At 37.8% G+C, this 20413-nt stretch overlaps 1 protein-coding gene across 1 annotated transcript in view; it reads left to right on the top strand.

Moving 5' to 3' along the window:
- Positions 1–12249, top strand: part of ADK (adenosine kinase) — a 320748-nt gene extending 308499 nt beyond the window's left edge. The window contains exon 8 of the mRNA XM_008062930.2: positions 11447–12249. Within this exon, the coding sequence (XP_008061121.2) occupies positions 11447–11571 (125 nt within the window). The 3' untranslated portion in view covers positions 11572–12249. The remainder of the gene's footprint in view (positions 1–11446) is intronic.
- The last annotated feature ends 8164 nt before the right edge of the window (positions 12250–20413 follow it).

The following is a 20413-nucleotide window of genomic DNA, read 5'->3' as shown; positions in this document are numbered from 1 at the left end:
TTTATTTAGCTTTTACTTTTAGAACCATGTTAGTGATCTACATATTTTCAAAAATAACACTAAATTGACAAGGATAGAATGGGATGGAGAATGGGACTTCAACTTAAACTGAAGCAACACATGAACTCAACTTTTCCCCAATCTCTTCTTAAGTAAAATGAGCCCCCTAAAGTTGGATTAAAAAATATATATATAAGTAACATACTGAACACAGTGTTTGACTACATGAGAAAACAGCAAGCCAATCCTAAATTATTTTTAGTAGAATTTGGATTTTTTTTTTCATATAGAGTTGTGGATGAAGTGATTCTGGAATCATTTTAGATGTATTGTAAAATAGAGTAAATAAATAAAATGTGTTGATATTGTTGGGAGCTAGGACATTTGTAAGTCTATAAATGTAATTCACATTAACGGATGTAAAACCAAGAACCATATGATTATATCATTAGATGAAGAAAAACCATTTGATAAAATCCAGCATCTCTTCTTGATTAAAAACCCTCAAACACTTAGGCATAGATAGAACATTCCTCAAAACAGTAAGAGCCGTCTATGGAAAACCTGCAGGCCAACATGCTTAAATGCAGAAGCTGGAAGCATTCCCCCTAAGAACTGTAACATGACTACAATACCCACTCTCACCTCTTCAAGACAACATAGTACTGGAAGTCCTAGCCAGAGCAATCAGGCAGAAGGAAATTAGGAAAATCCAAATAGGAAAAGAGGACATTAAGTTATTCCTCTTTGTGGATGATACAACCCTACACCTCTAAAACCCTAGAGAATCTGTCAAAAACCTCCTCACACTGATAAATGACTTTGGTAAAGTCTCAAGATACAAAGTCAACATGCAAAAGACAGTTACATTTCTATACAACAACAACAGACAGGCTTAGAATCAAATAAAAAACACAATTCCATTCACAATAGCCACAAAAGAAAGAAATGTGTTGGCATCCACCTACCAAAGAAGTGAAAGACCTTTTTATTATTGGGAGCTAGCGTTCTCACTATAGAAGAGGGAACATACAAATAATGAAGTAGGGAAAGGCAAGAAAGAACCCTGTATAGATGGATTAGATTAGATTAGATTAGAAGTATTGGTGTCAACTCAAATGTCTAAGTAGATCTGTATATACAGTTATGGATATAAGTATGTATGTGTGTGAATGTATATACACATGCATGTTTCCTCGCCCTGTTCATTGACAGTGTCCAAAAGCAAACAGGACACCCACTACCCAGATCTTGGTCTCTAAAAGGAACTATTCCACACTTTACTATTCCACGCTGAAAGGAATCAGGTATCCTCAGATAAATGGCTGATTCTAGGACATAACTGAGCCTAGAACATTATGCCAGAACGTAAAGAAGTGATCAAAAATAATGTGAGGTCTTGTCCAAGGTCGCAGGAGCCCCTAGCCTGAAGGGGCTCCCACTGGCAAAAAAACTAGAACATTTGTTTTTTTTTGTTTTTGTTGTTTTTTATTTTTTTGAGTTGGAGTCTCACTCTGTTGCCCAGACAAGAGTGCAGTGGCCACTCCCGGCCACCGCAACCTCGACCTGCTGGGCTCCGGCAATCCTTCCGCCTCAGCCTTCCAAGTAGCTGGAACTACAGGCGCACGCTACCACACCCGGCTAATTTTTGATTTATGGTAGAGATGAGGTCTCGCCAAGTTGCCCAGGCAGGTCTCGAATCCGCGGGCTCAGGCAATCCACTCACCTCGGCCTCCCAAAGTGCTGGGATTACAGGCTGAACCACCGAGCCCGGCCTAAACTGGGACATTTGAAGCACCAAGTTAATTAAGAGTTCTAAGGAATTATAAACCATTGTTTTAAAAAGAATCTGCGCATCCTTATTGATAATAAATCAGTTGAAAAGTAATAAGTGGGAGAAGGGGTGAGCTGTTGTTTATGGCTGACTAGTAAATGTGAAAGGTATGCTAGAGTTGGAAAATCACAGTTGCTCCAGTCAAGAATCATGAGTATATACTAAATCTGGGAGGGGAATGGGGGCTTTTGATGAGAATCAGAATATTTTTATGGTCTTAAGTTATCTGTCTACAGACTGCTTGTCAGTTGCAAAGGAAAAATTAGCTATTGTACAGTAGAGAAATAGGACAACACCTTGACTAGGCGATAAAAATTCCTATCACCAATGAACAGCAGATGAGCATGATGTTCCTCTAAATGTAATACTCTAAGAAGAATACAACATAATTTATGTAGTGTTCTGCCTGGGAATGCATTCTGTATTTAATCATGAGGAAATATCAGACAAATCCAAGATGAGAATCACTCTATTAAAAAGGGAATAGGGATGACTATATTCTTCAAAAATAACCTGTGTCACAAAAGTCAAAGAAAGAATGAGGAAATGTTCCAGATTAAAGAAAACTAAAAAGATATGATGGTTAAATCCTACACTTAATTCTATTCTGGAGGGGAAAATTTCTGTAAAGAACATTATTGAGTAATTGACAAAATTGAAATATGACCAGTAGATTAGATAACAGTCTTATAACACTATTGCTAAAGTTGATAACTAGACTGTGGCTGTGTAAGAGAATAAATATTCTTATTCTCCAAAAGACACACTGAAGTATTTAGAGGTAAAAGGCTATGATAAATGTAACTTTCTCTGAAATAATTCAGGGAAAATTGTATAAAGAGTACATGCAAATGGAGCAAAATGTTAACAATATTGTGTATCTGGGTAAAGGATATACAGGTACTTTTTGTACTATTTTTATTATTGCAACATTTTTCTGAATTTGAAATTCTTCCCAAATAAAAAACACTTTAGACAGTCTAATAATTAAAATCTAAATTTAAAATTATATTGGAAGGCCAGGCATGGTGATTCGTGCCTGTAATCCCAGCACTTTGGAGGCAGAGTTTGAAGGATTTCTTGAGCCCAGAAGTTTGAGACCAGCCTGAGCAACATAGCAAGACCTTGTCTCTATTTTTTTTTTTTTAAAAAAAGGGAAAAAATTAGCTACCCATGGTGGCACACACCCCGTCCAAATGTCTCCCAAGTAGTTCCAGCTACTTGGGAGGCTGAAGCAGGCGGATCACTTGAGCCTTGGAGTTGGAAGCTCAGTGAGCCGTGACCATACTGCTGCATTCCAGTTTGGGCAATAGAGCGAGACCCTGACTCAAAAAATATATATATTAGAAAACATTATGCTCAGTGAAATAGGAAAAACACAAAAGGAAAAACATAGTATGATCTTACTTACATGAGGTACCTAGACCAGACAAATTCATAGAGACCGAAATAGCATTTACCAGGGGCTGGAGGTAAAGAGGAGTGGAGAGTTATTATTTAATGGGTGCAGAGTTTCTTTGGGGGTGATGAAAAAGTTCTGAAAATGAATAGAGGTGATCACAGCTGTACAACATGGTGAATGTGCTTGACATCATTGAATTGTGTGTTTAAAAATTGTTAAAATAGTAAATTTTGCTTTGTATATTTTGCACAATGAAGAAGGATCTTGGGATGTTTGTTTTTATTCTAAAAAGAGCTCCCTGTGTTTAGCAATTTTACACAATTTTGAAGATTCCCATACAGCTACTTTCGGAAGGTTCACTTACAGATTATGTAATATCTCTAGTTCATCTTAGTTGGTTTTTAGAAATAGATTATTGAAAAACTGATATTCACCTTGGACAAAAGCCTTAGCTTTTTTCAGCTTCCAGGTTTTCTACTTTTCAAAGCAAAAGATTCTTCAGAGTACTTCAATTCATTCATCTGCTAGCTCTCTTCTTAGAAGAGATGCTGGTACTTGTGCTTCACAAAAATATTTCTTAAGCATAAGCTTTTCTTTTTCTCACAGAGATCATACCACAAGGAATGAGGAAAACAGATGTTGCTTATAAGGAGTCTAATAGACGTGTTTCCATTGTAAACTGAGCTGACTCTGAATTTGGCATCTGCTTCATTCACTGTGTGGACTGAGCATTTTAGTCTCACAATTTAGCAGAAAGTTAATACTGACCTTTGACTGTTACCTGAAAACTCAGTGATAAAATACTCTTACTAAACCTCTTGAGAGAGTACTTTCACAGTCAAAGCAAATGTCTTCAAAAAACATCATCTGTTAACCATATTGATTTTATTCTTTGGTTGGGAATACTTACTTAGTTCATCTAATACAGAGCATTCCCCAAATCGAACTGGGAAAAATCTGTGTGGTCAGAATGGTAGAAGAGGAAGGACATAAATCTCTTATAATGCTCTCTCCAGGTCATTATACCACAGCTTCTCAATTAACCTTCATCCCCCCTAGGCGGCCCAGGGCCTGGGGGAAGGCCCAGAAGCCTGACTACAGAACAGTTTCTCGTTATCATCTGTTCTTTTGTGCATTTGAGTACTGCTGCAGTACTCATTTTCCCTAAGGGGAAAGTAGCCCAGATTCCTCAGCTCTTGACCTAACTTACTTGCAACTACACTTTTTTCTCTTTTTCATCGTTTTTTGTTTTTTGCAGTATAATTGATATATAATAAACTGTACATATTTAAAGTACATAATTTTATTACTTTGAATATGTATATACCCATGCAACCATCACCATGGACATATTTACTACTCCCATGGCCTTTGTAGTCCTGCCTTCCTACCCCTTCTTATCCCCATTTCAACTGTTTCTAGTTTGTAACTATCACAAATAAAGCTGCTGTGAACATTCATTTACAAGTCTTTGTGTGCATATATACTTTCATTTACCTTGGGTAAATGCCTAGAAATAGAATAAACTATATGGTAGGTGTGAGTTTGGCTTTTTAAGACTTTGACAAATGGTTTTCCAAAGTGGCTTTATCATTTTACATGCCCACAGTCAGTGTATGAGCGTTCCAATGATCCACATCCTTGTCAACACTTGTTATGGTCAGTCTTTTTAATTTTAGTCATTCTGATGGGTGTGCAGTGATATCTAATTGTGACTTTAATTTGCATTTCTTTAATGAATAGTGATATTGCACATCTTTTCATGTGCTTATTTGGCATCTGTCTTTATTAAAATGTTCAATACTTTTGCCCATTTTTTAATTGAATTGTTTCTTGTTATTGAGGTACAAAAGCATTTAATTTTGGGAAAGTCCAAATTTTTTCTTCTATAAAAGTTTGTACTTTTTACATCTTACTATGTGATCTTTAGCAAACCCAAAATTGCTAAGATTTTCTTCTATGTTTTTTCCTCAGAGTTTTACAGTTTCATCTCTTACATTTAAGTCTATGATTCAAATGAATTTTTGTAGATGGTATAAGATAAAGGTTGAAATGGGAGTTTTTTCACATATGGTAGCCATTTGTTCCAATATAATGTATTAGAATATCCTTTCTCCACTGAATTGCTTAGGCGCCTTTGTCAAAATTAATTGGCCATATCGAAGTAGGTTTATTTCTGGACTTGACTAATTCCACTGAACTATTTGTCTGTCTTTTTGTTAATACCATAGTGTCTTGATTGCAATAGTTCTATAATACATTCTTAATTTTTATTTATTTTTTTTAGTTGGAGTCTCACTCTGTCACCCAGGCTGGAGTGCAGTGGCACACTCACAGCCACCCCAGTGTCAACCTGCTGGGCTCCGGCAATCCTTCCACCTCAGCCTTCCAAGTAGCCAGAACTACAGGCACGCACTACCACACCCGGCTAATTTTTTGATTTATTGTAGAGACAAGGTCTTGCCAAGTTGCTGCAGCTGGTCTCGAACACACGGGCTCAGACAATTCACTCGCCTCGGCCTTCCAAATTGCTGGGATTACAGGCTGAGCCACAAAGCCTGCCTATAATAAGTTTTTAAATCAAGTAGTATAAATCCTCTGGCTTTGTTCTTCTCAAAGTTGTGTTTTGGCTAATCTAGTCCTTTGCATTTCCATAAAAATTTAGAAGCCATTTATCACTTTTTTTTTTTTTTTTTTTTTTTTGAGTTGGTGTCTCACTTTGGCATCTAGGCTGGAGTGCAGTGGCATGCTCACGGCCACCACAGCCTCAACCTGCTAGACTCAGGCAATCCTCTCACCTTGGCTTCCCAAAGTGCTAGGATTACAGGCATGAGTCACCACACCCAGCCGCAGCTTGTCAGTTTCTATAAGAAAATTCTGCTAAAATTTTGATTGGTATTCCACTGAGTCAACAGAAAGCTTTCCGCAGAACTATTAACAATATTGAATCTCCTGTCCTGTGAACACTTTATATTTCTCCATTTATTTAGGCTTGCTTCTTTTATAGCTCTCAGCATTGTTTTATCATTTTCAGTGTTATATATCTCACTCAACTTTTGTCAGATTTATTCCAAAACACTTTACATGTTTGATGCTATGGGTAAATATTTTAATAGTAATTTCTAATCATTCATGTGCTAGTATATATAATTGTAACAAATATACCCATTATTAATATAGATATTCAATTAATTTTTGTATCATGCAACTTTACTAAACTCACTTAGTAGTTCTAGTTACTTTGTTCTAAATTCCATAGGATTTTTTTACATAGGCTAGGATTTCTCAGTCTTTACATTATTGACATTGTAGGATGTTTCACAGCATCCCTAGCCTCTACACATTAAATGCAGTGACACCACCCCAACCCTCATCTGCCCTAGTGTGACAACCAAAATATCTCCAGACATTGCTAAATTCCCCTGGTGGGCAAAATTGCTCACTGTTGAAAACTACAGATATAAACAATCATACCATTTGCAAATAGTGACTATTTTACTTCTTTTATCATCTTGATGCCTTTTATTTATTTTGCTTTCCTTATTGTACTAGCTACAGTCTCCAGTATAGTGTTAATGAGCAAACTCTTTTGCATTGTTCTTGAGCCTAAGAGGAAAACATTCCATCATTCACCTTAGGAATGATATTAGCAATAAGTTTTTCCTAAGTGCTCTTTATCAGGTTGAGAAAGTTCCCTTATATTCCTAGTTTGATGAAAGTTTTTAATAGGAATGGATATTAAATTTTGTCAAATGCTTTTTCTGCATCTATTACAATTGTCTTATGGCTTTCTTATTTAATCTGGTAAATAAAACTGATTGACTTTTGAATATTAAACCCACCTTGCATTACTAGAGTAAACCCACTTTATCATGATTTATTATCTTTTAAAATATATTGTTGGGTTTGCTGTGCTTAAATTTTATTTAGAGAAGGAAATCAGGAGTATCCAAATAGGAGAAGAGGAAATTAAATTATCCCTCTTTGCTGACGATATGATCCTATACCTCAAAAACCCAAGTGAATCTGGCAAAAACCTGCTCTCAATAATAAAGGATTTTGGCAAAGTCTCAGGGTACAAAATAAATATGCAAAACATAGTTGCATTCTTATATACTAACAACAAGCAGGCAGAGAACCAAATAAAAAGCATAATCCCCGGCCAGCAATGGTGGCTCAAGCCTGTAATCCCAGCACTTTTGGAGGTCGCGGTGAGAGAATTGCCTGAACCCAGAGGTTTGAGAACAGCCTGGGCAACTTGGTAAGACCTCATCTCTACAATAAATCAAAAAATTAGCTGGGCGTGGTGACACATGCCTGTAGTTCCAGCTACTTGGAAGGCTGAGGTGGAAGGATCGCCTGAGTCCAGCACATCAAGGCTACAGTGGCCATGAGCATGCCACTGCATTCCAGCCTTGGCAACAGAATGAGACTCCAACTCAAAAAAAAAAAAAAAAAAAAGCCACAATCCCATTCACAATAGCCACCAAAAAAATGAAATGCCTCCACATCTTTCTAACCAGAGAAGTGAAAGACTTTACAATGAAAACTACAAAACACTGCTCAAAGACATTCAAGAAGATTCAAACAAATGGAAAAATGGCCCATGTTCATGGTTAGGAAGAATCAACATTGTTAAGATGTCCACCCTACCCAAGGCAATGTACAGATTCAATGCAATACCAATGAAATTACCAACATCATTCTTCTCAGATCTGAAAATGACAATACGGAAATTCCTATGGAAACATAAATGACCAAAATAACCACAAATAGCTAAAACAATCCTCAGCAAAAGAAACAAAGGGGGAAGTATGACACTTTCAGACTTTAAACTGTACTATAAGGCTACAATAATCAAAACTGCCTGGTATTGGTACAAGAATAGGCATAAGGACCAATGGAACAGAATAGAGATTCTGGAAGCAAAACCTCAATTTCTCAACGAATTCATCTTCAACAAAGACTCCACCAACAAACACTGAGGAGAGGAGAACCTATTCAGTAACCGGTGCTGGGAAAACTGACTGACCACATACAGAAGATTGAAACAGGACCCTTACCTATCACCATACACAAAAATCAACTCTAAATGGATCAAAGACCTATACGTAAAACCTCAAGCTATAAGAACCTTAGAAAATGCAGGAAACATCCTTATGGAAATTGGAACTGGCAACCAATTCCTAATCAAAACCCCACGTGCCCATGCCATAAGAGATAAGATAGACAAGTGGGACCTAATCAAACTGAAAAACTTCTACAAAGCAAAAGAAACCATCAGGAGAGTGGGGAGACAGTCCACAGAATGGGAAAAAAATATTTGCCAACTGTACATCTGACAAAGGCCTAACATTCAGATCTAAAAGGAACTCAAAAGTGCCGAAAGGAAAAAAACAGCCCCATTAAAAAGTGGGCAAGAGACATGAAGAGCCATTTCTCAAAAGAAGATATACTGGCAGCCAACAGATACATGAGAAAGTGCTCAGCCTCACTAATCATCAGAGAAATGCAAGTCAAAACCACATTGCAATACCACCTAACCCCAGTAAGAATGGCCATCATTAATAACTCAAAAAACAACAGATGCTAGAGGGGATGTGGGAAAAAAGGAACACTTCTGCACTGCTGGTGGGAATGCAAACTAGTACAACCTCTTTGGAAAACAGTGTGGCGATTTCTAAAAGAACTGGACATTGACCTTTCATATGACCCTGCTGTCCCCCTACTGGGAATACGCTCAGAGGAACTTAAATCATTCTGCAGAAGAGCTACCTGTATACACATCTTTATTGTAACACTATTCATGATAGCAAAAACATGGAACCAACCATGCTGCCCATTGAAACCGAACTGGGTTAAAAAAATGTGGTACGTATACACAATGGAATATTACACAGCCATAAAGAGAGACAAACATATGAACTTTGCAGCAACTTGGATGGATTTAGAGTCTATCATATTCAATGGTCTATCATAGAAACAAAGTGAGTGAGTACCACATGTTCTCACTCCTAAGTGAACCCTGAACATTTACCGTAATACTATAAGAAAGGGATTGGCAGTAGCAGGATACTGCCTGGGACAGGAGGGATGGGACACAACATCAATAAGGATATCTGATCTCAAACCAGGCAAACTGGAGACCCAAGGGAGGCCCAAACTTTACCTAAATCTTAAATTGTACCCCACATCTTTAAATAAAACTTTTTAAAAGTTAAAAAAAAAATTATTTAGAATATTTGTATCTATAGTCAGTCTATAGTTTTCTGATTTGGAGGTGAAAGTAATGCTCTCCTCAAAGAATGGGCTGGGAAATATTCCCTTCTTTTCAGTTTTTGTTTTGTTTTGTTTTTTTGAGTTGGAGTCTCACTCTGTCACCCAGACTGGAGTGCAGTGGCCGCTCCCGGCCACTGCAGCCTCGACCTGCTGGGCTCCGGCGATCCTTCCACCTCAGCCTTCCAAGTAGCTGGAACTACAGGCACGCACTACCACGCCCAGCTAATTTTTTTATTTTATTGTAGAGATGAGGTCTCACCAAGTTGCCCAGGCAGGTCTTGAACCCGTGGGCTCAGGCAATCCACTCACCTCAGCCTCCCAAAGGCGCGGGATTACACGCTGAGCCACCGAGCCCGACTTCTTTTCAGTTTTCTGAAGAGTTTGTTGTATATGTTGGTATTATTTTCCTTCCTTAAATGTTCAGTATAATTCAACACCATCTAAACCTGGAATTTCTTTATGGGAAACTTTTTAACTACAAAAGAAATATATTTGATAAATACAGTGCTATTCGAGTTATTTCTTCCTGAATGAGCTTTGATGGTTTGTGTCTTATTCATCTAACTTGTCAAATCTATTGACTTACGCTATTAATAATGTTTTCTAATTATGTTTTCTAATTATTTGTTTAGTATGTATGGATTGTCCAGTGATATCACCTGTGTCATTCCTGATATTGGTAATTTGTGTTCTCTCTCTCTCTCTCTCTCTCTCTCTCTCTCTCTCTCTCTTTCTCTCTCTCTTAAATCAGTCTGCCTGCCTAGAGATTTGTTAATATTGGTCTACTTATACACCCAATTCCATCTTCTCAACTCAGTGACACTGTTAGGATTTGCATAAGTTGTTTCTCATTGTGTTATAGACTGGTAACTCTCTTCGGGCAGTAAACTAGAGCAGTGTTAGGTGTTACCTCATTTGTTTCCCCCTTTTCATGAATCCTCTATGGCTGATATACAATATTTGAAAAGCTTTGTTTCATATATTTTGTCTTTGTTTTAGTTGTTTCTAGAGGAAGAGCAAATCTGATTCCTTTTATTTCATCTTGGTCAGAAGCAGAAGTCTTCAACACTTTTTTTTTTTTTACATTAAAATTTATTTTATGCCAGGTGCAGTGGCTCACGCCTATAATCCCAGCACTTTGGGAGGCTGAGATGAGAGGATTGCCTGAGCCCATGGGTTCGAGACAAGCCTGGGCAACTTGGCGAGGCCTCATCTCTACAATAAATCAAAAAATTAGCTGGGCATGGTGGCACATGCCTATAATTCCAGCTACTTGGAAGGCTAAGGGAAAGGATCACCTCAGCCCAGCAGGTGGAGTTTGAGTTTGCCACTGCACTCCAGTTTGGGCAACAGTGTGAAACTCCAACTGAAAAAAGAAAATATGTTTTATTGTCAAGCTGGTCTATCATACTTGGCTACAGAAATTATTTCATTGTCATTTCTGGGAATGAAAGAGAAATGTAAAATCTTTTGTCACTTTTCATCTCTCAAAGTTGTATTTGAAGAGACATCTGCATAATATAATTGTGTCTAAATAGCAATATGCTAGAAATAACAATACAGAAGAAATCCAGAGGAAGAGGGAAAGGAATAACTAATAACTTCTCAGCTATAAACACCCAAAATAAGATTATTTGGCCAGTGTTTTTTGCTTACAACCTTTTAATCTCAAAGTGAAAGGGAAGCATGATAGGTTAGACTTACAAAGACTAGATTTACTTGATGACAAGTTGTCATATCCCAACTTGAGCTTATTAGAAGAAATATTAGAAGAAGGTCATGATGTTTGGGGACAGACCTCTCTAGTGCTTGAGACTTACTGTCAAGGATAAAAAAGGAGACAGAGGCTTAGACCATATTTTGGTCTGACTCAGTATGACATTTCTGATGCTGTAACCCAATACTCATGTTCTTTTTTGTCTGTGTTGTAGGTTTTCTGTCTCAACTGGTCTCTGACAAGCCTCTGACTGAATGCATCCGTGCTGGCCACTATGCAGCAAGTGTCATAATTAGGCGAACTGGCTGCACGTTTCCTGAGAAGCCGGACTTCCACTGATGGAAAAGCAGAAAATCCAAGCCCAGAAGTACAGACACTGCCCTGATTGCTTCCTGAGAACTCCTGTATTAATAAAGAAGAAAATTATCTGCCATTTTTTCCTACTATAATAATGTTCAATATTAATTTAGAGGGTACGGTAATGCTTGTAGAATCTTTATTATCTCAACAAGCTAAAAAATGATGTTTATTTCCATAGTTTGATAGTGCCACTTAAATGTCAATTAAACAGGAATATAACATTTCAATAGAAAATTTTATTTCATTTTCAATTACTTTGTAAATTCATGTGTATTTAGTAAATTGATCGGTTTTTTTACATTTCTGCTTTGAATGCAGATGCAATTTAATATAATAGATTTTTTAAATGTGTTAATCTTAACATATGAAAAATCTTTAGCTTTTTATAAAAATATATTTAATTTAGGAGTATGTGTATGTATACACACACATACATACATAAATGTACCATATATACATGATAAATAGTCAAAAAGGTAAGGAAATTTTATCTTGTCAAATTATGCCAAATAATCTCTTCATTGTGCACTCAAACATGTAATAAACTTTGGATAATTAAATAATGTGCCAAAGTTAAAGTTATATTATAATATTCAAATCATAATCTTATACTTACAACTCTGTATTTGATACAAATAAAAACTTGTCATATAGGAATTTTTTCTGCTTTTCCCAATATACAACAAACTAAGGAAGAAAGACTGTTATTTAATACCGGACCCTGAAATGATAGCTAATTTGTTGATAAGATCAGGAAAAAGAACAATGTAATACATTGAAAATAACTTAGCATTGGAGACCAACGACTCACACTTTTTTTTTTTTCTCCGAGTTGGAGTCTCACTCTGTCGCCCAGACAAGAGTGCAGTGGCCACTCCCGGCCACCGCAGCCTCGACCTGCTGGGCTCCGGCAATCCTTCCACCTCAGCCTTCCAAGTAGCCGGAACTATAGGCGTGCGCTACCATGCCCGGCTGATTTTTTGATTTATTGTAGAGATGAGATCTTGCCAAGTTGCCAGGCGGGTCTCGAACCCATGTGCTCAGGCAATCTACTCACCTTGGCCTCCCAAAGTGCTGGGATTACAGGCTGAGCCACCGAGCCCAGCCACGACTCACACTTTTAAGGAAGACAAAATGCTGTAACAGAGTCTCTGGAGTCAGACTTAGTTACCTTTATATGATCTTGGACAAATCTTTGATCTGCAGTGTCCTTTCTGTAAAATGAGCTAATAACCCCATGTGCATGGTCATTGAGATGATATGAGGGAGAACACCAAGTATAAAATACTTAGTACAGTGTCTTGTAAGTGCTTATTAAGTAGCTGCTATTGTTATCATTATGTTTATTGTTGCTGAAGAAAAAAAGGTAATGTTTAAGTGAATTCTTTTTTTTTTTTTTGAGTTAGAGTTTCACTCTGTCCCCCAGGCTAGAGTACAGTGGCATGCTCATGGCCACCACAGCCTCAACCTGCTGAACTCGGGCGATATTTCCACCTCAACCTTCCGAGTAGGCTGGAACTACAGGCGTACATGCCCAGCTAATTTTTTTATTTATTGTAGCGATGAGATCTCACCAAGATTCCCAGGCTGGTCTCAAACTTCTGGGCTCAGGCAATCCTCTTGCTTCCACCTCCCAAAGTACTGGGATTACAGGCATGAGCCACCGTGCCCAGCTTTAGTGAATTCAAATCATAGAAAAGAGTTTGGGGTTTTTAAAATATATATTTAGATAAGTTTTAGAGTCTTCTTGTGCTGTCTTGTCTTTTTTATTTCCAGATATAAATTACCATAAAATTCATCACTTTAATGCATACAATTCATTTGTTTTTCATATATTCACAAAACTATACAACCATCATTATAATCTAAATCAAAAACATTTTCATCCTCCCAAAAAGAAACTCTTTCTTCCCGTTAAACTCTCTTCCCATGCCATGGCAGCTACTACTGTTCTATTTCCTGTCTCTATACATGTGCCTATTGTGGCCATTCATAAAAATGCAATCATGCGTTTGCTCTTTTGTAACTAAGTTCTTTTGCTTAGCATGGCACTTTCAGTGATTATCCATCTTGTAGCATGCATCAGTACTTCATTTCTTTTTGTTGCCAAATATTCCATCGTATGGATATACCACATGCTGTTTAACCGTTCGTCAATTGGTCGGCATTGGGGTTGTTTCTACTTTTTCACTATTTTGAATAATACTATTATGAACATTTGTGTAAAGGTGTTTTGTGTGAACATATGTTTTCATTTCTTTGGGGTACATATCTAGAGATAGAATAGCTGGGTCATATGGTAGCCCTATGTTTTAATTTTTGAGAAACTACTAAAATTTTTTTCAAAGAGACTACACCACTCTGCATTCTCATAGTTTTTTCACATCTTTTTTTTTTTTTTTTGAGTTGGAGCCTCACTCTGTCGCCCAGACTGGAGTGCAGTGGCCACTCCCGGCCACCACAGCCTCAGCCTCGACCTGCTGGGCTCCGGCGATCCTTCCGTCTCAGCCTTCCAGGTAGCTGGAACTACAGACGCACGCTACCACACCCAGCTTATTTTTGATTTATTGTAGAGATGAGGTCTCGCCAAGTTGCCCAGGCAGGTCTCGAACCCATGGGCTCAGGCAATCCACTCACTTTGGCCTCCCAAAGTGCTGGGATTACAGGCTGAGCCACTGAGCCCGGCAGTTTTTTCACATCTTTGCCAACTCTTACTATCATTTGTCAGTTTGATTATAAATATCATTTGTCAGTTTGATTATAACTATCTTGGTATAGCTATCTTGGTAGTTATGAAGTAACATCTCATTGTGGTTTGGGTTTGCATCTCCTTAACGGCTAATGATATTGAACATCTTTTATGTGCTTACTAGCTATTTATATATTTTCTTTGGAGAAACATTTATTCAGATCATTTGCTCATTTTTTTAATTAGGTGGTTTGTCTTTTTACCATTGAGCTGTAAGAGTTCTTTATATATCTTATCAGATATATGATTTACAAACATTTTCTTGTGTGTTGTGTTCACTTTCTTGATGGTGTCCTTTGAAGCACAAACATTTTAATTTTGATGAAGTCCAGTTTATTTTTCTTTTGTCATTTGTGCTTTTGATTTTGTATCTAGGAAACCATTGCCTGATCCAAGGTCACAAAGATTTGTGCCTATGTTTTCTCTTAAGAATTTAATAGCTTTGCTGTTACATTTAAATATTTTATTAATTTTGAGTTTATTTTTGTATGTGAGGTAAGATAAGATTCTAAATTAATTCTCTTGCATGTGGATATCCAGTTGTCCAGTATCTTGTTGAAAGACTATTCTCTCCATTACTGAATTTTCAAAAATCAAGGTCAATTACATTGACCATTGCTATGATTTGGATATGATTTGTTTATCCCCACTAAAACACATGTTGACATTTGATCCCCAATGTGTTGGTGTTAGGAGGTGAGGCCTAGTGAGAGGTGTTTGGGTCATGGGGGCAAATCCCTCATGAATGACTGGTGCCACTCTTGAGGTAGTGAGTTAGTTCTCCTCTAGTGAGAGTAGATTAAATCTCATGGGAATGCATTAGTTTTTGCAGGAGTGTGTTGTTATAAAGACAGGATGCCCCAAAGATTTTCCTCTTTGCACATGTCTGCTTCCCCTTGGATTTTCTCTAGCATGTTATGACAGAGCACAAAAGCCCTTACCAGAAGCCGAGGCCATGCCCTTGAACTTCCTAGCCTGCATAGCCGTGAGCTAAATAAATATCTTTTCTTTGTAAATTACCCAGCATCCGGTACTCTGTTACAGCAACACTAACTGGACTAAGACAATCATAAATGTAAGATTTTATTTCTGGACTCACAATTCTATTCCATTGGTCTATACGTCAATCCTTAAGCCAGTCCAGACTATCTTGGTTAGTGGAGCTTTGTGGTAAGTTTTGAAGTTAGGACGTGTGACTTCTCACTTTTGTCCCTCAAGAACAATTAGTTTGAGCACTAGGGTATCTTTATCGCATCAAAACTACTGCAGAATGTCTTCCTCTTAGATAAGTAGGAAGAATACTGATAAACCTTTACTCTTTTTTTTCTTTTTGATGAGAAAATCTCTTATCTCAGGACTATTGATCAAGCACCAGTCACCAACTAGGCTTTTCTGACAGTCATTATTTATAGGAGCTTCCAAAGTTGCTATTTGGTAGCACTTAACATGCAAACAGATTACATGTAACTTTCTTACAATAAAAAATAGTTCTTGGGCTGTGCATCTTTTATCCTCCAGTAATATCATACTTTGATATTTCTCTGTTTTGGTAAAGTACAAAAGGAAAAATAATAAGTCTAGCATACTAGGTCTCAAGAAACCTACCTTTGGCTATTAGCATTTCCCTCTTTGGCCTAAGTTTTTCCATCTTGCAATGCGGAGTAAGTAACCTAATCTATTTTATAGCATCTTGGTGTGATAGGCATTTAAGGGAAGACACATAGTATTGGGAAAGAATAATGAAGTTGTCAAGAAGACTTGGGTCCTGACCCTAACTTTAACAAGGAACATGAACCTTTAATTCTATGTAATTCACAAGGCATAAATACGGTAGTTGTGACATTCTAGGAGTATAGTTAATTGAGGACTTGTAGTTTTAACAAGATTGCCTCCCAGTATGTGGAGGAAGGAGATTCTTACTTGAGGAACAAGCTAGAAAAATGGAGGCCATTCATTTATGTGTCACATTAAGGCAAATGAGGTGGGCACAGGAATCTGGAATCTAAAGGGCAGACCTAAGTGATCCAAAGAACACTGAAGTCAGCCTATCCTCTGTGAGTGATCAAGATCACCAGAAAAATGCTTCTGCGAAGTAGTAACGAAGGTGATACCAAGCATTTGGAGACAAGCTGTGTGCCAGTATATTAATATGGCAAAGTATGAGAGAAAGAAAAAAGAGCAACAATGGTTACTGTGTTTTCTTCTAGTTCTTACGTCTATCTCCATGATATGTACCTTTAAGTACATTTGATGTTTCTGAAAGAATCAGAGGAGTAAGATTTTCTGTATGGAACAAGTTGAGGAAAGTACATTCTTTATCTTTTTTTTTTTTTTTTGAGTTAAGAGTCTCACTCCATCACCCAGGCTGGAGTGCAGTGGCACACTCACAGCCACCCTAGCGCCAACCTGCTGGGCTCTGGTGATCCTTCCGCCTCAGCCTTCCAAGTAGCTGGAACTACAGGCGCGTGCTACCACACATGGCTAATTTTTTGTTCTATTGTAGAGATGAGGTCTTGCCAAGTTGCCCAGGCTGATCTTGAATCCGGGGCCGGCTCGGTAGCTCAGTCTGTAATCCTAGCACTTTGGGAGACTGAGGCAAGTGGACTGCCTCTGGCTATTAGGCATTTCCCTCTTTGGCCTAAATTTTTCCATCTTGCAATACGGAATAAGTAACCTAATCTATTTTATAGCACTGGTGTTAAAATATTCACTGACTCATTTCTGCTTACTCCATCGCCCTCAGAAAACATGTCTATTTAATAATATTTTCACTGAATAAAACAGGTTTGAATTGTAAACAATTATTTATGGTTCAGTGGTGGTTCTGTGTTCGAGTCCTTGCTCTTGTGTCCCATTGGACAAGTTACTGAACTACTCTGGGCCTTCGTGTTTCTCAACTGTAAAATGAGGAACATATTCCCACACATCCACCCCCAGTGAGAGAATGATAAAAGAATGTGTGAATGAAAACATTTTATAAACACCGATGCTCCTCAGCTTACAATGGGGTTATGTCCCCAAAGCCCCAATGTAAGTTGAAAGTGCATTTTTGACTTAGGATATTTCTAACTTACAATGGGTTCATCTGGATGTAACCCAATCATAAATCGAGGAATATATTGAAGGCATATGGGTTTCATACCATAGTAAAATAAAAAACTCGTAAGTCAAACCATCATAAGTTGGGGATTGTCTGTAGTAAAATTAATTTAAATATAGCTTGATATTTTATGAAGATGCTAAAGCAACTCAATAGAGAAAGGAAAATCTTTTCAATAGATGATGCTATAAAAACTTGATATCAACCAGGTTCAGTGGCTCAGCCTGTAATCCCAGCATTTTGGGAGGCTGAGGCAAGTGGATTGCCTGAGCCCTCAGGTTCGAGACCAGCCGGACAACTTGGAAAGACCTCATCTCTACAACAAATCAAAAATTAGCTGGGCGTGGTAGTACGCAACTGTAGTTCTGGCTACTTGGAAAGCTGAGGTGGAAGGATCACCGGAGCCCAGCAGGTCGACATTGGGGTGACTGTGAGTGTGCCACAGTACTCTAGCCTGGGCAATGAAGTAAGACTCCAATTCAAAAAAAAAAAAAACTTGATATCCATGAGAAAAAAAAATGTACTTTTGACCCTTACCTCACATCAGTCAAAAAACTAGAGATAGATCATGGTCATAACATAAAAACTAAAACCATTAAATTTGTAGGCGAAAACAGGAAAATATCAGAACTTGGGAAGTAAGCAAAAGTTTCTTGGAAAGGATCTTTGAAAACACTAAACATAAAATATTCATCCAGTCACGGTGGCTCACACTTATAGTTTCAGAACTTTGAGAGGCTAAGGCAGGAGGATCACTTGAGGCCAGGAGTTTGAGACCAACCTGGACAACATAGCCAGATCCCAGCACTACAAAAAAAAAAAAAAATTTACTGGATATGTTGGCATGCGCCTGTAATCCCACCTACTCGGGAGACAGGCAGGATTGCTTGAGCCCAGGAGTTCGAAGTTCAGTGTTGCAGTGACCTGTGATTATACCTACCCCTAACCTGGACAACCAAGTGAGACCTTGTTTCTAAAACAAAATAAGAAAAATTGGACTCAAAAAAACTTTTAAGACATCATTAAGATGACTCATAGACTGGGATAAAATATAACACATATATCTGAACCTGTATCCAGAATATATTTTAATTCCTAAAACTCAATAATAAAAAAATGATACTTAGGATACCTGCATAATGAGCATTTGTATACCTAACCCTGAATTGTACCCCACATCTTTAAAATAAATTTAAAATTTTTTAATTAAAAAAAATTTTTTTTAAGATACTTTACAAAAGAAGATATATTAATCACCTATAAGCACGTGATCAAGTATGAGCGAAATGGACTTAAAACCTCAATGAGGCCAGGCACGGTGGCTCATGCCTATAATCCCAGCACGTTGAGAGGCTGAGGTAAAAGGATTGCAGAGCCCACAGGTTCGAGACCAGCCTGGGTAACTTGGTGAGACCTTGTCTCTATAATAAATAAAATAATTAGCCGGACATGGAGGCGTGTACCTGTAGTTCCAGCTACTTGGAAGGCTGAGGTGGAAGGATCACCTGAGCCCAGTAGGTAGAGGCTGTGGTGGCCATGAGCATGCCACTCACCGCACTCCAGTCTGGACCACAGAGTGAGTCAAAAAAAACAAAAACTCAATGAGATCCATTGCACCAGATGGCTAAATTTAAAATGACTGACATCAAATGTTGGCGAGGACATACAGCAACATTTCTGGCAGAAGTGTAATACTGAACAACCACTTTGGAAACAGGCCCTTAAGTTTCTTATAAAAGTAAACGTACACCTATTATTTGATCCAGCCATTCCATTCCTGGAAATTGACCCAACAGAAATGAAAGTATAGGTCCACTAAAGGACCTGGAGTAGACTAGCAGTTTTAGTCCCCATTACCAAAAATTGGAAATGGTAGTTCTCTATCATCAGGAAAATGGATAAACTAGATATATTCAAACAATGGAAAAATACTCAGCAAAAGAAATTATTAATTCAACAACATGGATCAGCTAAAAAAAAATGGTGTACACCTGTAATCTTAGAACTCTTTGATGCCGATATAGGAGGATCACTTGAGGCCAAGAGTTCGAGACCATCCTGGACAACATAACGAGACCTCGTCTCTATTAAAAAAAAAAAAAAAATGTAGCTGGGCACAGTGGCCTGTGCCTGTAGTCAGCTACTTGGGAGGCTGAGACAGCAAAGTCATTTGAGCCCAGAAGTTCAAGGTTATGTGAGCCATGATTGTGCCACTGCACTCCAGCCTGGGTGACAGAGCAAGACCCTGTCTCCAAAAACAAAAACAAACCTTAAAAAACTTCACTGGTTGAAAGAAGCCAGATACAAAAGCATGTAAACTGTGAGATTCCATGTATTTGAAGGTCTAAAATAAGTAAAAACCAGCCTATAGTGAAAAAGTCAGGACAATGGTTGCCTTTCTGGGGGAGGAGGAAAGTGGAAATTGACTGGAAAGGAACAAAAGGAGACTTTCTGAACCGATGGTGACGTTTCATAGCATAATATAGGTGTGTGCGTTTGTATTCCATTTTGTATATATAAGACATTTTAATAATTCATCCATCCACTGATTGTCTCCATATTTTGGCTATTGTGAGTAACGCTGCAGTGACTGTGGAAGTACAGACGTCTCTTCGACATTCTGTTTATTTGAACCCAAGAAGTAGGATTGCTGGATCATATGGTAATTCTATTTGTAGTTTTTTGTGGAACCTCTATACTGTTTTCCAAAATGACTGTACTAATCCACAATACCACCAACAGTGTACAAGGGTTTCCTTTTCTCCACATCCTTGCCAACATTTCTTATCTTTCATCTTTTTGATAATAGCCAGTCAAATAGGTGTGTGGTGATAACTCATTGTGGTTTTAATTTGCATTTCTCTGATGATAGAGATATTGAGTGCTTTTTCAATGTCTATTCAGGTCCTTTGCTGATTTTTTTTTTTTTTTTTTTTTTGAGTTGGAGTCTCACTCAGTCGCCCAAACTGGAA

The sequence above is a fragment of the Carlito syrichta genome, unplaced genomic scaffold (genome assembly GCF_000164805.1).
Source record: "Carlito syrichta isolate Samal-C Ts95f unplaced genomic scaffold, Tarsius_syrichta-2.0.1 Scaffold305927, whole genome shotgun sequence".
Classification (NCBI taxonomy): Eukaryota; Metazoa; Chordata; class Mammalia; order Primates; family Tarsiidae; genus Carlito; species Carlito syrichta.
This window is presented reverse-complemented; position numbering and strand designations above follow the sequence as displayed.